General features: G+C 43.7%; 1 protein-coding gene across 3 annotated transcripts; it reads left to right on the top strand.

Annotated features, from left to right (window-relative positions):
* Positions 1–126: 126 nt before the first annotated feature.
* On the top strand, positions 127–20,394 carry LOC136577184 (nuclear factor 7, brain-like). Of its 3 annotated transcripts, none has more exons than XM_066576975.1 (9): positions 127–609; positions 9,734–9,808; positions 11,133–11,293; positions 15,209–15,664; positions 15,742–15,837; positions 15,952–16,185; positions 16,305–16,327; positions 16,432–16,562; positions 19,704–20,394. In XM_066576975.1, the coding sequence occupies exons 1-9, from the start codon at positions 399–401 to the stop codon at positions 20,240–20,242; spliced, it is 1,926 nt and encodes a 641-aa protein (XP_066433072.1). In that variant the 5' UTR covers positions 127–398; the 3' UTR covers positions 20,243–20,394. The 3 variants fall into 3 exon arrangements, with proteins under 3 accessions (XP_066433072.1, XP_066433074.1, XP_066433075.1); XM_066576977.1 differs by lacking the exon at positions 127–609 and adding an exon at positions 5,472–5,490 and having other exon boundaries at positions 9,738–9,808; XM_066576978.1 differs by lacking the exon at positions 127–609 and adding an exon at positions 6,997–7,004 and having other exon boundaries at positions 9,738–9,808.
* Positions 20,395–22,079: the final 1,685 nt, after the last annotated feature.

Below are 22,079 nucleotides of genomic sequence, written 5' to 3'. Positions count from 1 at the left end.
TGGTAAGTGTTACACGCCAGGGCGTGGCGGCCATTTTTAAATGGGGCACATTTGCAGCGCATCTGCCGCCTGAAGGCAGCCATCTTTTTCCGAGCTAAGCTCCTCCCAAAGCTTTGTGTAGAAGCAGCGCATGTGCAGTCAGTCCTGGAGAGCGCTGATAGAGAAGGTGCTGCCTCACATCGCCGTTGTCTTTTGCTCGTCATCCTCCTTCCAGGCCCGGCCGGCGCTCTCGCCACGCGGTTTTCAGGTTCCCTCTTGCAAGTGAGGTGATAGGTTTCTAAGCTCCCCTCCAGCTTGTGAGGTGATAGTTTTCAGGCTCCCCTCCGCCGTGTGAGGTGATAGTTTCTAGGCCCCCGCCGCGCAGGTTCCCGCTCTCCCACGTCACGTGCTCCGCCGCTATGGCCTCTGTAGTGCAGTCCGAAAGCTCCTCAGAGATGGAGAAGAAAGACGTCCAGGCGGCCGGGGAGGAGGACAACAATCCCGAGGAGCCCATGGACGACGAGGACGAGAATGATGACGGGGGAGATGGCGACGACGGGGACGTGGAGGAAGATGTGGTCGTACAGATCGGAGCCACGTACTCCTGCAAGAGGCAGGACGGATCGTACCGTGAGTGCCCCTCCATGTATATACCGGCCTGTATACACCCCCTATATACCCCTCATATATATACACCCTTATCTATATATACCCCTCACCATATATAATAGAGGCAGGACGGATCGTACCGTGAGTGCTCCACCCCATGTATATACCGGCCTGTATACACCCCCTATATATACACCCATATCTATATATACCCCTCACCATATATAATAGAGGCAGGACGGATCGTACCGTGAGTGCTCCACCCCCATGTATATACCGGCCTGTATACACCCCCTATATACCCCTCATATATATACCCTTATCTATATATACCCCTCATATATATACACCCTTATCTATATATATCCTCTACATACATCCTCCCATATATACCCCTCACCATATATAATAGAGGCAGGACGGATCGTACCGTGAGTGCTCCTCCCCCATGTATATACCAGCCTGTATATACCCCTCATATATATACACCCTTATCTATATATACCCTCTACATACATCCACCTATATATACCCCTCACCATATATAATAGAGGCAGGACGGATCGTACCGTGAGTGCTCCACCCCCATGTATATACCGGCCTGTATACACCCCCTATATACCCCTCATATATATACACCCTTATCTATATATACCCCTCGTATATATACACCCATATCTATATATATCCTCTACATACATCCACCCATATATAATAGAGGCAGGACGGATCGTACCGTGAGTGCTCCACCCCCATGTATATACCGGCCTGTATACACCCCCTATATACCCCTCATATATATACACCCTTATCTATATATACCCCTCACCATATATAATAGAGGCAGGACGGATCATACCGTGAGTGCTCCACCCCCATGTATATACCGGCCTGTATACACCCCCTATATACCCCTCATATATATATACACCCTTATCTATATATATCCTCTACATACATCCACCCATATATACCCCTCACCATATATGAGGCAGGACGGATCATACCGTGAGTGCTCCACCCCCATGTATATACCGGCCTATATACACCCCCTATATACCCCTCATATATATATACACCCTTATCTATATATACCCCTCACCATATAGAATAGAGGCAGGACGGATCGTACCGTGAGTGCTCCACCCCATGTATATACCGGCCTGTATACACCCCCTATATACCCCTCATATATATATACACCCATATCTATATATATCCTCTACATACACCCACCCATATATACCCCTCACCATATATTAGAGGCAGGACGGATCGTACCGTGAGTGCTCCTCCCCATGTATATACCGGCCTGTATACACCCCCTATATACCCCTCATATATATATACACCCTTATCTATATATATCCTCTATATATACCCTTCACCATATATTATAGAGGCAGGACGGATCGTACCGTGAGTGCTCCACCCCCATGTATATACCGGCCTGTATACACCCCCTATATACCCCTCATATATATACACCCTTATCTATATATATCCTCTATACCCCTCACCATATATTATAGAGGCAGGACGGATCGTACCGTGAGTGCTCCACCCCCATGTATATACCGGCCTGTATACACCCCCTATATACCCCTCATATATATACACCCTTATCTATATATACCCCTCACCATATATAATAGAGGCAGGACGGATTGTACCATGAGTGCTCCACCCCCATGTATATACCGGCCTGTATACACCCCCTATATACCCCTCATATATATATACACCCTTATCTATATATACCCCTCACCATATATAATAGAGGCAGGACGGATCGTACCGTGAGTGCTGCACCCCCATGTATATACCGGCCTGTATACACCCCCTATATACCCCTCACCATATATTATAGAGGCAGGACAGATCGTACCGTGAGTGCTCCACCCCCATGTATATACTGTTCTGTATACACCCCCTATATACCCTTATCTATATATATCTACATACATCCTCCCATATATACCCCTCACCATATATAATAGAGGCAGGACGGATCGTACCGTGAGTGCTCCTCCCCCATGTATATACCGGCCTGTATACACCCCCTATATACCCCTCATATATAGACGCCCATATCTATATATATATATATATATATATATATATATATATATATCCTCTACATACATCCACCCATATATACCCCTCACCATATATAATAGAGGCAGGATGGATTGTACTGTGAGTGCTCCACCCCTATGCATATACCGGCCTGTATACACCCCCTATATACCCCTCATCTATAAACCCATATCTATATATATCCTCTACATACATCCACCCATATATACCCCTCACCATATATTATAGAGGCAGGACGGATCGTACCGTGAGTGCTCCACCCCCATGTATATACCGGCCTGTATACACCCCCTATATACCCCTCATATATATACACCCTTATCTATATATATCCTCTACATACACCCACCCATATATACCCCTCACCATATATTAGAGGCAGGACGGATCGTACTGTGAGTGCTCCACCCCCATGTATATACCAGCCTGTATACACCCCCTATATACCCCTCATCTATATACCCTTATCTATATATACCCCTCATATATATACACCCTTATCTATATATACCCCATACCATATATAATAGAGGCAGGACGGATCGTACCGTGAGTGCTCCTCCCCATGTATATACCCCTCATATATATACACCCATATCTATATATATCCTCTACATACATCCACCCATATATACCCCTCACCATATATAATAGAGGCAGGACGGATCGTACCGTGAGTGCTCCACCCCCATGTATATACCGGCCTGTATACACCCCCTATATACCCCTCATATATATACACCCTTATCTATATATACCCCTCACCATATATAATAGAGGCAGGACGGATCGTACCATGAGTGCTCCACCCCCATGTATATACCGGCCTGTATACACCCCCTATATACCCCTCATATATATACACCCTTATCTATATATACCCCTCACCATATATAATAGAGGCAGGACGGATCGTACCGTGAGTGCTCCACCCCCATGTATATACCGGCCTGTATACACCCCCTATATACCCCTCACCATATATTATAGAGGCAGGACAGATCGTACCGTGAGTGCTCCACCTCCATGTATATACTGTTCTGTATACGCCCCCTATATACCCTTATCTATATATATATATATATATCCATCCACCCATATATACACCTCACCATATATAAGAGGCAGGACAGATCGTACCGTGAGTGCTCCACCCCCATGTATATACCGGCCTGTATACACCCCCTATATACCCCATATATATATATATATACACACCCTTATCTATATATATATCCTCTACATACACCCACCCATATATACCCCTCACCATATATAATAGAGGCAGGACGGATCGTACCGTGAGTGCTCCACCCCCATGTATATACCGGCCTGTATACACCCCCTATATACCCCTCATATATATATACACCCTTATCTATATATATCCTCTACATACACCCACCCATATATACCCCTCACCATATATAATAGAGGCAGGACGGATCGTACCGTGAGTGCTCCACCCCCATGTATATACCGGCCTGTATACACCCCCTATATACCCCTCATATATATACACCCTTATCTATATATACCCCTCACCATATATAATAGAGGCAGGACGGATTGTACCATGAGTGCTCCACCCCCATGTATATACCGGCCTGTATACACCCCCTATATACCCCTCATATATATATACACCCTTATCTATATATACCCCTCACCATATATAATAGAGGCAGGACGGATCGTACCGTGAGTGCTGCACCCCCATGTATATACCGGCCTGTATACACCCCCTATATACCCCTCACCATATATTATAGAGGCAGGACAGATCGTACCGTGAGTGCTCCACCCCCATGTATATACTGTTCTGTATACACCCCCTATATACCCTTATCTATATATATCTACATACATCCTCCCATATATACCCCTCACCATATATAATAGAGGCAGGACGGATCGTACCGTGAGTGCTCCTCCCCCATGTATATACCGGCCTGTATACACCCCCTATATACCCCTCATATATAGACGCCCATATCTATATATATATATATATATATATATATATATATATATATCCTCTACATACATCCACCCATATATACCCCTCACCATATATAATAGAGGCAGGATGGATTGTACTGTGAGTGCTCCACCCCTATGCATATACCGGCCTGTATACACCCCCTATATACCCCTCATCTATAAACCCATATCTATATATATCCTCTACATACATCCACCCATATATACCCCTCACCATATATTATAGAGGCAGGACGGATCGTACCGTGAGTGCTCCACCCCCATGTATATACCGGCCTGTATACACCCCCTATATACCCCTCATATATATACACCCTTATCTATATATATCCTCTACATACACCCACCCATATATACCCCTCACCATATATTAGAGGCAGGACGGATCGTACTGTGAGTGCTCCACCCCCATGTATATACCAGCCTGTATACACCCCCTATATACCCCTCATCTATATACCCTTATCTATATATACCCCTCATATATATACACCCTTATCTATATATACCCCATACCATATATAATAGAGGCAGGACGGATCGTACCGTGAGTGCTCCTCCCCATGTATATACCCCTCATATATATACACCCATATCTATATATATCCTCTACATACATCCACCCATATATACCCCTCACCATATATAATAGAGGCAGGACGGATCGTACCGTGAGTGCTCCACCCCCATGTATATACCGGCCTGTATACACCCCCTATATACCCCTCATATATATACACCCTTATCTATATATACCCCTCACCATATATAATAGAGGCAGGACGGATCGTACCATGAGTGCTCCACCCCCATGTATATACCGGCCTGTATACACCCCCTATATACCCCTCATATATATACACCCTTATCTATATATACCCCTCACCATATATAATAGAGGCAGGACGGATCGTACCGTGAGTGCTCCACCCCCATGTATATACCGGCCTGTATACACCCCCTATATACCCCTCACCATATATTATAGAGGCAGGACAGATCGTACCGTGAGTGCTCCACCTCCATGTATATACTGTTCTGTATACGCCCCCTATATACCCTTATCTATATATATATATATATATATCCATCCACCCATATATACACCTCACCATATATAAGAGGCAGGACAGATCGTACCGTGAGTGCTCCACCCCCATGTATATACCGGCCTGTATACACCCCCTATATACCCCATATATATATATATACACACCCTTATCTATATATATATCCTCTACATACACCCACCCATATATACCCCTCACCATATATAATAGAGGCAGGACGGATCGTACCGTGAGTGCTCCACCCCCATGTATATACCGGCCTGTATACACCCCCTATATACCCCTCATATATATATACACCCTTATCTATATATATCCTCTACATACACCCACCCATATATACCCCTCACCATATATAATAGAGGCAGGACGGATCGTACCGTGAGTGCTCCACCCCCATGTATATACCGGCCTGTATACACCCCCTATATACCCCTCATATATATATATATATATATATATATATATATATATATATATATATATATATATACACCCTTATCTATATATATCCTCTACATACACCCACCCATATATACCCCTCACCATATATTAGAGGCAGGACGGATCGTACTGTGAGTGCTCCACCCCCATGTATATACTAGCCTGTATACACCCCCTATATACCCTTATCTATATATACCCCTCACCATATATTAGAGGCTGGACGGATTGTACCGTGAGTGCTCCACCCCCATGTATATACCGGCCTGTATACACCCCCTATATACCCCTCATATATATACACCCTTATCTATATATACCCCATACCTTATATAATAGAGGCAGGACGGATCGTACCGTGAATGCTCCTCCCCATGTATATACCGGCCTGTATATACCCCTCATATATATACACCCATATCTATATATATATCCTCTACATACATCCACCCATATATACCCCTCACCATATATTATAGAGGCAGGACGGATCGTACCCTGAGTGCTCCGCCCTCATGTATATACTGGCCTGTATACACCCCCTATATACCCCTCATATATATACACCCTTATCTATATATATCCTCTACATACACCCACCCATATATACCCCTCACCATATATAATAGAGGCAGGACGGATCGTACCGTGAGTGCTCCACCCCCATGTATACACCTGTATACACCCCCTATATACCCCTCATATATATACGCCCATATCTATATATATCCTCTACATACACCCACCCATATATACCCCTCACCATATATAATAGAGGCAGGATGGATCGTACCATGAGTGCTCCTCCCCCATGTATATACCGTCCTATATACCCTTCATATATATACACACCCTCTACATCTACCCATATATACCCCTCACCATATATAATAGAGGCAGGATGGATCGTACCCTGAATGCTCTTTCCCCATGTATATACTGGCCTGTATACCGTAGGTAGGTAGATAGATCTTCTCCACATACATCCCCCATATATACCCCTCACCATATATAATAGAGGCAGGATGGATAGTACCGTGAGTTCTCCTCCCCATGTATATACCGTTTTATATATATTCTACACTCTACATCCACCCATATATAACCCATACCATATATAATAGAGGCAGTACATGTAGTACCGTGAGTGCTCCACCATGTATTTACCGTCCTATACACACACATATATCTCCTCCACATACATCCACTCATATATACCCCTCACCATATGTAATAGATCGTACTGTGAGTGCGCCTCCCCATGTATATACCCCTCCTTCATATATATACCCTCCCCTCTCTCCCCGTATATACCCTCTTATATACACAGTCCACATACCTCTCACCATGTATACAGGTGAGATGGACCATACCATGAATGCTCCTCCCGATATATATTTTATATTTATTCTCTATCTCTATATCCCCTGACCATGTATACAGGTGAGATATACCATGAGTGCTAATTCCCTATATATGTTCCCCCTTATGTACCCTGCACATACACCTGACCATATATACAACCCCTGTGTATAGTCTCTATATACTCCTCACATGTATGCTATAAGCGGAACAGATGGTACCGTGAGTGTTCACCCCTCACCATATATAGTCATTATATTCCTCACTATATAATATATATATATACATACACACACACACACTCCCTATCCCTCACCATGTATACAGTCCGTATACACCTCAGATGTATACTATTGGTGGAACAGATGGTACTGTGAGTGTTCGCCCCTCGCCATATATGCAGTCCATATACACCTCACATGTATACTAGAGTTGGAACTGTCTGTTTCTATGAGTGCTTATCACCAATGTGTATACCCCTCACCATATGCGCCGCCCCTTCCCCTACCAATATACAACCCTGTGTATAAACTCTATATACTTCTCACATGTATACTAGAGGAGAAACAGATGGTACCGTGAGTGTTTGTTTATGTATATACCTCTCACTCTATATATCTATATCACACCTCCCGCATGTATACTAGAGGCGGAATGCACTGAACCAGGAATGCTCATCCCCCTACGTATACTCCCTCTTTTATATACACCTCACATATGTACTAGCGTTGGGACGGACCATACTGCGAGTGCTCGTCTATGTATAAATTCCCTTATGTAGACAGCTAGATACATTATATACTAGAGGGAAACAGACTTACCATGAGTGCGTATCCCCTATGTATACTCTCCCTTATATATAGCTCACTGTATATACCACCCATGTGTAAACACTATATACAGCTCACAATACATACCCCATACACGTCTTACATGTATACTAAAGGCAGGACGGAGCATTCTGCGAGTGCTCATCACCTATGTATATGCACACATCTATCATGTATACTGGAGGTTGGATGGACAGTACAGTGAGTGGTCATCCCCTATGAATACACCCTATATATATTAACCTATGTATACATTCTATATACTCCTCACCATATATATACCGTTACATCATGTGATATACATCTTGCATGTATACTAGAGGCGGGATGGGCCGTACTGTGAGTGCGCATTCCTTATGTATACACCCTGTATATACTGTGAGTAGTCATCTTGTATGTATACACTCCCATCATATATACAAGAGGCAGGATGTATCGTACCATGCGTTCTCATCCTCCTATGTATACATGGCTTTCTATACACCTCACCTTGTATACATTTATATAACCCGTATACACCTCACAGCATATACATGACGCAGGATGGGTCGTACTGTGAGTGATCATCTATGTATATACATCTCACCTTGCATCCATCCCATTATATATACCTCAGGATGGATCCTATTGAGAGTAGTCATACCCTATGTGTACACCCCTTTATATACTCCTTATACATGTCACACTAAATAAATTCCCATATGCACAAGAGACAAGCTGAGTAGTTGCTGTGTGTACTGCCCCTCCATATATACATCGGTGTACACTCTGTATTCCACCTGCGCTGTGTGCAGATTTATACTGTTTGAATGTCAGTAAGGCCCCATACAACGGGGGAGGGGGGTTCCACATCTGCGCTGGGATTCTGCTTTCCTGTTCTGTAAGGGAAGCAGAGAGGGGAATCCTCATGGCCGAGTGGTTACGTCTCTGGATACAACCAAACGCAGCCAGCTGGGCCCGGCTGACTATAATGGGATCTGCCTGCTTTTGCAGTGCTTTGCCCCCCACCACCCGATATTTTCAGCCAGATCTGTAACCCCCCCCCCCCAGGTGGTTTCACACCTGCCTTGGGGCTCAGTTCAGGGTTTCTCTATGACCAGTTTGTGGAGGATGTAAAACTGAAATGGGACTTCAAAAAATCTGAATGCTTTCAGTCGGCTTCAGTTTTTTTTTGACTGGAAAAAAGCCCTAGTCTGCTGCGTCCCTCTTCCAGTATGCTTCCGCTAGTGTGAGTGCGGCCTTGGAAACAGGACTGATGAGAATCCTCCACCTGTTGTGTTATAATTTGGCAGCTCACAAATCTTTTGTCACTTAAACACTTTCTTTCTTCAACAGATGATGCAGAAATCTTGAAGACCAGAATGAACAAGCAGGCCGGGAGGGAGGAGTTCTATGTTCATTACGATGGTTGTAAGTAATCGCTCGGGGGAGGGGATGGATGCACATCATGCTCTGTGTATTCTCTTGCAGTGTGAGCTGGGAGCTGTGTGAATGAGGGGAACAGCTCTCTTATTTACAGGGCGCCGTACTCTTGGGTGTGTCTAATCCATGTTCTGGAGCGTCGCATCAGTCCTCTAAATCAAACATTAAAGCTTTTGGATTGTGTCTTTAACACAAGTTGATCTCCAGTTGGCCCTTTTGAGCCGGTGACGGGCGTGATCCGCACGTGGTTTTTTTTATTTCTTTTTTCCTTCCCCTTTTGGTCCAGTGCTTTCAGTCTGAATAGTCCATATTGCTGGGCACTGGACTACACTTCTACTCCACGTGTTTCGTGCCTTTTGGATCCCTCTCTCTGTTCTTCTCTGGTCTTAAGTTTCCTTCTTGCCGAAGGTAGCTTCATCGTTAAGTACTTCCATAAGAAGCAAGAACTCCTACGGAGGAAAAGGAGAGTACATGACTTCACAAATGAGCAATTATTGAAGATTTTCTTGGACAATCAAATGTCTTGCAAAGCAAAAGGCTAACCCTGGGGAACGTTCCATCATAAGCTATAAATGAAGCAGCAGGTGAGGTGCTGGTTTCATCTCTGCCTAGTATTCCCCCTGCTGCTCTTCATGCATTGCACTGCCTGCTGCATCTGCTTTATTTTTACTCATGCTTGCTATCGTTACCATTGCAAAGCCTGAGCAAAATGAAAACCAATTGGGAAAGCTAAATATTTTTTTTTTCTTTACCTTTGACCCTGGCAGACTGTTGTGTCAATGGCATGGGCACACACCGACTAGAGTGGATGCCCTGCAATGCTTTCTTCCTTCTGTGGCACAGCAGGGCAGAGTCTACCCCTCCCATTATCTGATCTTGGTAGGGGGTCTTCCAACAGGGTTTGTTTAGACAGCTTTTATGGTCTTACAATGTCTTTGTTCATCTTCACATTCTGCAAACTCTTCTCATGTGGTAGGTGGCTGGTTTTAAGCCTCCACATGTTCTTTTGAGCTAGCCGCTCCCTGGTTGCTCTCCATCTTTCACGTTTTTTGGTTCTTATCCTTGATGAATCGTGTTTTCCCCACCCTCTTCTTGATTTGTGAAGACAATTCTTAAGCAATTGGTCAGGGTTTTGTTTCTCCTCAATTGCTCAGTATGTGCAGTTTTGCAGCACTTGGGGGCAATTATACTGCAGGTGCCAAGAAGTTCCACCCTATAAGCCTTGGTAAGTTATCACTTGGTCAGGAGCCCACAATCCTCCCCACTTGTTATACTATTAAATTACGTTGTAAGTTCAATTTTCCGTCCACAGTGAATCGACGACAAAATGAGTGGGTTGACAAAACACGGTTGGTGATTCCCAAACCAGTGAAGGAGGAGGCTGAAGTGGCAAACGGTACCAATTCGGACATCGCGGAAAATGGAAAGGCTCCTCTGAAACGGAAAAACGAGGACGAGGATCATGAATCGAAGGTAACACGAGCATCAATCCTGTCGGTCTACTCGGCCAGTGCTCGCCACTACAATGGAATGGTCTGTAATAAGTCTACTTGTTTGTCGCCCTTCACATAAATAAACTGTTTAAATCCTCTTTGCTTTAATACGGAGATCGAACATAACAGCGTTTGTCATCTATTTATTTATTTTTATTTTTTTTACATGGCGATGGCTGTTTTGGACCTTTCAAACCCATGTTATTTTGTACCTTCTGAGGCATCTGAGAAATAGAATTGCATGACCAAACATGCACTATTGCATTTTTTTTCTACTGGTTTTGCAGTGCCAATCTGCTGGGGCCCACAATCATTAGAATGAAGCAGCTGCGTTATATAGAAGGAATTCTATTACACACAATGCCAGTCTTCCATGGTGCGGTCTATATAGAACTGCAATGTGGGCTCCATTCAAGTGAATAGGGTTTTGGTGCAATACCACTGCTTGACTGGAAGTGGTGCTATGCAGCAGAAAATACAGAAGGTGCCTTTTATTGTCATGATCATTCTGGAGTCTCACCCACCAATTTGTAACTGATGACATATCCTAGTGACATGCCATCACCAACTCGTGTGGGAGGAAACTTTTAATACTGCAACTTCATTTTTTTTATTTAGTTTTATCTTTCTTAAACTAGTTCCATTGGGATACACCCATCTGTACTCCCTATTAGTGAGTATGGACTTAATGCAGGGGCTCCTCTGCTTGAGGGTGCTTAGCGGAGAACAGCTCTAGTTTACCATCTATAACGCAGTCACCCATTTATTTATTTTGAATGTGCACCATGTAATGCCACATTCTTCCACAATGGCTAATTATATATATTTTTATTCAGGTGGAAAAATCATTGTTCTTGGCAGGGGATTTGCTGCCAAAAGCAATGGATGTGGGCAAATGATTGTTTGCCCCCATAGGGTCTGAATTGACGCGTGTGAAGGCCAGGAAAAACACGTCCTGATCTTGTTACATGGCTCAAATTTAGTAGTGAGAACAACCTTTTAGCCTTGGACATCGGGTTACTATCCTTATCGTAATGTACATATGCAGATGTTGCAGAGCTTTTTGTCATCTAACACTCAGGTGTTGCATTAATTGTTGCTTTCAGTAGCTCCATATGCTATTACAATGTAATAGGCTAATCTGCAATTGGTATAAAATCACAAAAACAAATTGACTTCTTTAAGTGGTGCTAATTGACAAACTGACCTCTGCAATCTCCTTTCTTTTACAGTTCTGATCATACTATCCAGCTTATGAATGACACTTGTCCAGTTTTTGTGTAGTTTTATGGAGTTAAACTCTTATGGCCATGTAAAATGGAAGCTAATCAACTGACAAACGAGCAAATGCTGGTTCGTCAGCACATCTCTCACGTTAGAGATGTACAGGCCAGCCTATGGAGACTAATGATGGTACTCACGATCGTTTATCCCCATAAGCTGATTCTTAGTGCCAATTGGAGCTTGTTGCATTGGCCTTGTTCACATAGGGTTTTTTTTTTAAATTTCTCTTTTGCAGTTTCTGCACCGAAACTCATGCCAGAATTGGCTGCAATTTAGCATCGCCAACAGGAATCTGCCATTGTTCAAAAAAAAGATTAAAAATCCACACCCTATGAACTGTCAATTCTTGATGTAGTTCTTATATGTGGTTTTGCTTTGTTGAATTGGTCTAAATCCAAATGGGGAGTGGATCTGCAGCTGAGCCGTGCTTTTCCGCTGCAAATTTTACTTGTGTGAACGACGCCTTAAAACAACAATGCGCTCATTGTTTGTAGGCCACGTGCACATGCAGCGGACAAGTTGTTTTTCATGCACTATCCGCACCCAAAATACAGGGCTTTGTGCAACCCCTTTCATAAGTGCTATCTGCTGCGAATGTCTTCCATTGTTTAAGTTACTTTTACACTTGCAGATAATCTGAGCAGAGTGCTGACCACAATGAACAAGAAGCTCAGCGCTGCTTGATGACCACATGGGCAGATGTGCAGTATGGGAATACATGGTCGTACCTATACAGCTCACTTGTCTGCTACACATCTCCCTGTTTACATGGACATGTGCAGCCAACCAGCAAGCATTTGTACTCTTGCAGCAACCCTAAAAGCCGACTGATCATTTGCCCTTTTACACGGCCCAATGGTTGGGCAAACTAATGTTCAGGTGAATGTTCTTGCCTGATTATTGGGTCGTGTTAAAGGCCCTTTAAAGCATTAAATCTGCATGCACGGTGTAGATTTTGAAACTGATTTTGTTTCTGCAGTGAAAACCATCTGCTACATGTGCACATGGCTTTACAGGGAGTCGCTTTGTGTTTCTTTGGAACAAAATGGGGTTGGAAGTGATGGCCATAGCAGCCAATCAGATGGCTGCATTAGGCCCTTGTAATGGTCATCATTTCCAGCTGCCAACGAACGACCTAATGACTTATTAGTGGTCCTGTACTGTGTTCTGCCTCTGCCTAGTTTCTTCTGCGTGCGACAATCACCTTTGGTTACAGCCTTTGCACAGTTATGGTGAGTTTCAAGCAGAAAATACTGGTCTGTGGGGGACTTAAATCATGTTATATACAGTCCCTTCAGTGATGTCATTGACATTTCCTACTGGCTGTATAGTTCTTGAGGACACTGGCTGCCATGTTTTCTTTTTTTTTTTTTTTCTTCAGCTTTAACAAATACGGACAAATGTGATTCTTCCCAGAAGAGTCTTACTTTCATGTGATTGGCGTTTCCACTCCTAATTGAATCCTCCTCAAATCTTTACTTCAGATAACGGTGCAGCCAGTGTTGGATGCCTCCTTCTGTCACACCGCTGACCTGCTCTTTTCGACTTGTGCTGCGCACTAAGGCAAATGGCAAGCATAGTTGCGCTTACCAGAGGTCATGAGGGTGTGATGATCAGCTCACGTGAGGGCTCCCCTTACGTGCTGCTCTTCAAATAAATCTATCCTGGCAGATCTATTTACTTATGCCAGTTTTCTGGAAAATACTGCGGCGTTTAGCTCACAAGGTGTGTTTACCGAACCCATGTTTTCTTTAGTTTTTCCCATCAGACATCAGAAAATATGAACGCGCCTAATTCTGCTTATTCAGCCTGTTCAATGTGTCTTATTGGGATAAATGTAGGTAACAGAGCATTGAAGTCAGAAAAATCTTCTGTTAGCTACTGCAAAGAACAGCTGTCATTTGATTTCATTTGGGGGTTAATTTTAAGTGTTTTTTTTCCCATCCTAATTTCATGGCTTGGTGGATATGAGCGATTACCAGACATTACAGGCGTCGCCTCGCGCAGCCTCCACATTTGTCCATGCTGAAAGTTTCTGTAAACTGCATATCCCGACTTCTTTGTAGTGGGTCGCCTCTTGAATATCGTGCCTGGGTTTTCTTCATACTTCCGGTACTGTGTATATAATGTCCATTGTGTTCCATTATAAACTTTTGCTTTCCTTAAATTCAAGCTTGGGATGTTTGACCAGTTCCTCATTTAGTTTCTTTCACTGTTGTCTTGGATACACGCAGTTTCTGACTTTTTTTTCCCTTTTCTTTTTTTCCCATTAAAACCATTTGTTTTGCAATGATTGTCATGTCCGCACAGGAGGGCTACAGCAGCCATTGCTGTTCAAGACAGCTGCTGATCCAACAATGGGATGTAATGTTGCTGTGTGATAACTTAAATTCTGTTTGTGCAGTGCAAGTCCCGATATTTGGATGCCCTCTACAAACCATGTTGTTTCAGGCACCATTAGTCGGAAGAGTGAGTTGGAAGAAATATTGTAATGAACGTTACGTTTTTATTCTTCCCAGCAGGAGGACATTATCTCTTTTTGTCTTGTGTGTTTTTTCAGTCTCTCAGAAGGAATTGACCACTGACTCTAAAATATTGTCTGTTCTTCTAGAAAGCAAAGATTGAAATTGCTCCATCAGGCAATTCAGTGATGGCATCTGGGGAATTTGCTGAAGAATTTACCTGTCTTCTGTGCAGCGAGCTATTCAAGGATCCGGTCATGGTGGAATGCGGCCATAACTTCTGCCGTAACTGCATTGACAAGGCCTGGGATGGCCAGGAATCCTTTACCTGCCCTGACTGTAAGGAAGTCATCACTGAGAAGAGGTATACCACCAACAGAGCCCTGGCTAACCTGGTGAAGAAGTCTGTCAGTGCCACTTCTGTCTCGACTCCAGCTAAAGCTACTGAGAAACCGAAGCCTGCGGAGAACTGTCCTGAGCACGATGAGAGACTGAAGCTCTACTGTAAAGACGATGGGACACTAAGCTGCGTCATCTGCAGGGACTCCCTCAAACACGCAAGTCACAACTTCCTGCCCATCCTGGATGCAGTGGGAGTGTACAAGGTAAGTTGGGAGAAGACACGCCTCTGTTTCTAATGGCTGCAGATCTTAAATCTTAACTTTCATTATGTCACCTCTAGACCGAGCTGTCGGCCATTGTGGCTCCACTAGAAGAGGCCCTCAAGGTTACTGAACATCTGACCAGCCAACAGAGCGAGAAAGTTGAGCAGCACAAGGTGAGCGACCATTCCCTGTAATCCTTAGCCGATGTATAATTACTAACAGGCTAATTAATTTGTATTCATGTCTAGTGACTAGATGACATTTGAGTAACCCTGTCTTCCCTACAGACCAATGTATCTGAATTCAAGCAGCATGTTGTGTCAGAGTTTGAGAAGCTGCATACTTTTCTGAAGGAGCGTGAGGAGAAGCTTCTGGAGCAGCTCCAGGAACAAGGAGAAAACTTGCTGAAAGAGATGGAGACCAACATGGTCCAGCTGCAGGAGAACCAGGATAACATTAAGGAGACCATCACTATGGCCAACGAGAGGACGAATGATACTGATTCCATCTCTTTCCTGACAGTAAGTGCTACTGCTTGCAGTCCTGTAATCTCTGCTTGGGATTTATGGTGCTGACAACTTATCTCCTAGTTTTTTATTACCTAACTGCTACCTTTTTTTTTTTCCTTCCCTGCTTGCAGGACATCAAGTCTTTCATTGAAAAGTAAGTTTGTTTTTTTTTTTGTTTGTTTTTTTTTAAGAATTGTAATAATTGCAGTATTTGTAGGCAGTAGACAATGCTTCACCAACACTATATATTCTTTTCAGGTGCCAGATGCAGCAAAAAGAGGTGATGTCTTCTGGAAACAGCCTGCTCTCTAAAGATCTGTGTCAAGGAACGTTTAGAGGGCCCATTCAGTATTCAGTCTGGAAGCAGATGAAATCTTTTATCGTTCCAAGTAAGTACTAACACACAGCAGTATGTGCCAGTTTATTGCACCAAATCACTCGTATAAGAAACCACAAGTAATTTTGCTGCACTCACTACGGAGTCAGCTCCTCCTAAACATAGGCCGGTGTCACTCGAGCGAATTTGAATTACGGATTACGCAATTGTCGTCCATGCGTATTATACGCAGTGATAAGCAGGCATTGATTTGTCAGTTGTCACCCACAGTTGCTGGTAGGTATTGCGTATTATGTGAGCATAAGAAGAATCGCAGGATGCTCTATTTTTACCGTGAATTCCACACATATGAGCTCCATTGATCTCTATGGATGCATTCTATCCGCAATGCCTATGCAATTACATTGCGTATGGACTGTGGAACAAATGTAAGTTTCTAGATCAGATAACAAATGGTATAAAGAAAGCAGAACAGTCTGGGAAGCAACACACCAATCCAGACTATCTGCAACCTAGCTTATTCTTCTCTTCCACAAGAATGTGTTTTTTTTGGGGGGGGGGGGGGGTTAAATGATGGTTTTAAGGAAAGTAGTATAAAACAAGCCAAGAGAGCAATATCCTGTTCTGAAGGCTCTTGGAGCATCTGTCACCACGACAGCACAAGAGAAACTCGCCTGAGCGATAGAAGGGTTTTTCCAGGGGGTTAGGCAACTTTCTGATGTCCTTGTCTGCTTGCGTTTGTTCTTCTGCGTGGACAATATGCTGTCCTATATGTGCAACTGTGCAGAAACCGCACATATGTGACCACGTGGAATTGGTTTCTGCGATTACTTACAGATTATCCACTCCAGATATCCGCATACAGAATCCGACCTGCTCATGTGAGCTCAGCCATATTGGCATAAGTCCTTAGCATTTTGTAGATCAGTAATGTACATATTTATTGCTAGGTAATTTCCTATACAAGCTAAACAAACTCCACAACTTTTAACTGTATGTAAACATCTTGCTGGTTCTCTGCTCTAGAGTGCTCATGGGGCTTGAAAGGAATATCAACTTGTTACTTATGTTGAAAAATGCTACAGTTAGCATCTCCCCAACAGTAGCTAGTTACAGGGATTGTATATTCACCTGCACATCCTATTGACTTGGAATTTAAAGTGTACTTGGAAAGTCCCCTGAAAAACTGATGACATATTCCTCTAGTGCATTAGCAGTCATTTTTTAAACATTGTACCCTTTTGACAACTAATTCCACAGAACTGCAGAGTGAGAGTTTAAAATTGTATATGGAAAAACAGGAACCATTAACATTGACTAAATTACTTCAAAACTGATAGTGAGAGAACATCCTGTCCATGACTGCTTACAGACTACGAGGGAGGGTAGAAGCTGTTCACCTAGTGGTAACAGTAGGGTTACTGCACGTTGTAGCTCTCCTGAAAAGGGGTTAAGGTTGTTTTTTGTTTTTTTTTATTTATTTTCTTCTTTGAAACTTTCCAAGGTGCTGGAGTTTCGTGTTTTGGGGTAGCAAATCCCAGAGTATAAGTTACACGGAGAAATCTTGTAAATGATTGTGTGAAGAGCAGATTAGAGAAGAGAAGGAGATCTGGGAGGATCAGAGGTTGCGTGTGGGGAGGTATATGGATATTAAGCCAAATCTCTATAGAGGCTTTATATAGGAGATTACATTGGGGACATATCAGATAAGGTCAGATGTATGTGGTGGACTGAATATTGCATGTTAGGGGGAGGTATCAGATATATGGAAGGGGCAGGTTGTGTATGGACTTGTGTCACTATCAGATATCAAATTGTATTCTCTGGACAATGGACAGCTGATGAAGAGATTGACAGAGGCTGTAACGGGCAGAGGTAGATTGGTTGGACAGCAGCGTTGAAGGTTAATTGGCACAAGAAAACTCGATGGGAGTCTGCAGTAGCCCAGATGGGAGATGAAGGCATGTACCAACATTTTCGTTGTCTTGGAGTTTAAACAAGATTGTATGTGAGGTTTTCTGAGTTGGAGATGTCAGGGGCTTGTATGTGTGATTTGAGGAAGAGGGTGGCCTCAACTGTTAAGCTAAGACAGCAGATTTGTAGGACTGGGAAAAGTATGGAGCCATTGGTTGTGATTTTCATCTGATGGGGATGTTGAATGAGATGGGGGTAAAGAGGAGTTTCAGCAAGCGGGAAGAGATGGGAGAATATGGCATTTTCTAACTATAACTTAACTTGTATCCTTTATCACCAGTTTCCCCTTTGCATGCTTCTTCTCTAATTCTCAGTCTTCCCAGAGTAGTAGTGGCGCACTGTCCTAAGTAGTGGCGCACTGTCCTAAGTAGTGGCGCACTGTCCTAAGTAGTGGCGCACTGTCCTAAGTAGTGGCGCACTGTCCTAAGTAGTGGCGCACTGTCCTAAGTAGTGGCGCACTGTCCTAAGTAGTGGCGCACTGTCCTAAGTAGTGGCGCACTGTCCTAAGTAGTGGCGCACTGTCCTAAGTAGTGGCGCACTGTCCTAAGTAGTGGCGCACTGTCCTAAGTAGTGGCGCACTGTCCTAAGTAGTGGCGCACTGTCCTAAGTAGTGGCGCACTGTCCTAAGTAGTGGCGCACTGTCCTAAGTAGTGGCGCACTGTCCTAAGTAGTGGCGCACTGTCCTAAGTAGTGGCGCACTGTCCTAAGTAGTGGCGCACTGTCCTAAGTAGTGGCGCACTGTCCTAAGTAGTGGCGCACTGTCCTAAGTAGTGGCGCACTGTCCTAAGTAGTGGCGCACTGTCCTAAGTAGTGGCGCACTGTCCTAAGTAGTGGCGCACTGTCCTAAGTAGTGGCGCACTGTCCTAAGTAGTGGCGCACTGTCCTGAGCAGTGTATATTTGATTTCAGTTAGCTGTGGGGGCAATAAACTCTTATTAGCTGCAATGGCATCTGGGTGTCTCCTTGTTTCCTTCCAGCAGTTCTGTCCTCCACCACCCTCCTCTCCATACACCTCTATGGCCATCAGCAAGCAGGGACCTTCACTTAGAGACCCTGTTACTAGACCAACTCAACATGACAAAAAGCAGTTGGCAACCGATTAGGAGACCTCTAGTGGCCAGTATTTAGAGGGACAAAAGCTAGCATTTTAGATGGCTATTTGCACTTTTTAAGTATATGTATGATGAAAACTATTAAACATTTCTTATTTCTTTGTCCAGATCTGACTAAAATGCTGCTTGATCCTGTTACTGCGCATCCCAACCTAGTGCTGTCCGATAATATGACCAGTGTTAAATATGGAGACACTAAGCTCCCACTGCCTGACAATCCCAAACGCTTCAGCCAGTGCATTCTAGTCCTGGGGTCTCAGGGCTTTGATTCAGGCCGCCATTACTGGGAGGTGGATGTGGGAGACAAGACCGCCTGGGATGTTGGTATGGCCAGCGAGTCCAGCAATCGCAAGGGTAAAATCAAGCTGAACCCCAAGAACGGCTACTGGGCCATCTGGCTGAGGAATGGTAACGCCTACAAGGCTCTAGAGTCTCCTTCCAAGACCTTGATCCTGAACGCCAAGCCGAAGAAGATCGGAGTGTACATAGATTACGAAGGAGGTCAGATCTCCTTCTACAACGCTGATGACATGTCTGCTATCTACACCTTCAATGCCACATTCACTGAGAAGCTGTATCCTTACCTGTCCCCATTCCTGCATGACTCCGGGCTTAATGCTCAGCCCCTGCGTTTTGTTCATGACTAATACCACTGCTTCTTTTATGTTTGTTTTTTGCCTGTTATGCCAGGAAATACTGTGATAATGTTGACGTTTAGAATTTTTGCTTAGTTCACAATCTTGATTTTTGCAATCTGATTTTTATTTTAAATGGAAATAAAATGTGTTAAGAACTAGAATGTTGTAAGTGTTTTAGTCCAGTAAAGAATTAATATGGTCCCGTTGCGCCAGCCAGAGTTATCTGAGCAACACTAATCGGAGACTACACACATATAAAGGGCTATGCTGTAAGTATTCCCTGCAGTTGCATAATAAAGTGAACTTGTTGATATTTCCTGGATTTCTGCATTGATAACGAATGTAGGATTGCATCCAAGTCACAGTTGTAGACAAGAAAAATGTAATAGACCATTGAACTGTTTGTCTTCTGTTGAGCACACTAATTACATCCACAGTGCAGGTGGGGGGGAACCTATGTGTGAAAGCTCATTCCCACGGCTGTATGCCTAAAATGCAGACTCACTATTTCCCGCTGTGGGAGCCGGCTATCGTTGAGTGTAACGTACGCTGTCATGAGCAATGTGACTGGTAATCTTTTTTTTTTTTTTTTTTTTTTTTAAATCCCGCTGCTGTCTCTTTGCAGCATTGCGTATGTACAGTGTTTAATACACAACCCATAGAGAACAATAAGGCTATACGCACATAATACGTAGTGTATTAAATGCAATGTATATAGGCCAATGTGAATGAATCTACGTACTTTTCATTGAATCTATTCACCGTATTACATGTGTAATGCACTGACATTATGCATGTGGGAATGAGTTCTTAAGGTGCCCATGCATGATGCAAAACTAAGTGGCACTTGGAGTTGCCAGTTAAAACGGATAAGTTCAAATGCCATCAAACATCTGCAATATGTACAGGTGGGTCCCCTAACACAAAGGTTCTCCCCTAACCCCACCACTCCATACGTTGTGGCTGATTATTCACCACAAACTGTGTACAACTGTTTTAAAAGTTTTTTTTTTAATGCAAGTCACACTTAATACACACAATGGTATCAATGAAGAAATTGTGTAATAGCAAAGGGTTTGCTTTTCTTGAAGCTATATTATCTTTTTGAGAAAATCTATGATTCAACAACCCTCAGGACTAGTGCAGTGACTGATTACCCAGTCTTAGAATTTTCTGGTTGTCCATAGATACGTATTGCCACTAATTTGGGCACCAACTCACGATGGCCTTTGTTAAAACATTAAAGCTGGGAGGGGTGGGGCCTGGATGTCAGCAGGAGCAGATGTTGGAAACTGCTCCTGCCAAAGACCTCTAAAAGTGAAGGCAAAAACAAGTAAGGGCGTACGAAGGTGTAGGAGAAGAAAGGAGGATGTCAAAGAGGAAGCCGACAAAAGAAGGTCTGCGGCGCCTGACAGAATTCTTCCTGGTGCGAGGAGAGCGGAGGACATGTCGTTGCAGGCATTGATCAGCTGAAGCTGCCTGGGGCAGTGGGCTGTGGGGATTCCCTGCAACATGAGGGGTAAGCAGGCTTCCTCAGTCCCTTCGTTTTCTGAGCAGGAGGAGCTCTGCTGGAAGAAGCAGAGGGGGTGGGAGAAGTAGCAGAGAGCTGGCAGGCTGGTGAAAGTAATAAAGGTACTGTGAGCTGTCAGTCTTAATGATGAAATAACCACATAACAGGAAGGGATAAAGAGCCTGGGAGCAGAGAGATTAATAGAGAAGAAAGATGAGCGAGAAACTTTAGGTCCTCAGAGCCCCATAAGCAAGATGGCACCCACAGCACCACAAGGAGAGGAAGCCTAAGAGGGGAAACAATGAGGGAAACTTGGACACCCCAGTACTTTGTACA

Source organism: Eleutherodactylus coqui, chromosome 8 (assembly GCF_035609145.1).
Source record: "Eleutherodactylus coqui strain aEleCoq1 chromosome 8, aEleCoq1.hap1, whole genome shotgun sequence".
Classification (NCBI taxonomy): Eukaryota; Metazoa; Chordata; class Amphibia; order Anura; family Eleutherodactylidae; genus Eleutherodactylus; species Eleutherodactylus coqui.
The sequence above is the reverse complement of the archived record's forward strand: the minus strand, read 5'-3'. Positions and strand labels throughout refer to the sequence as shown.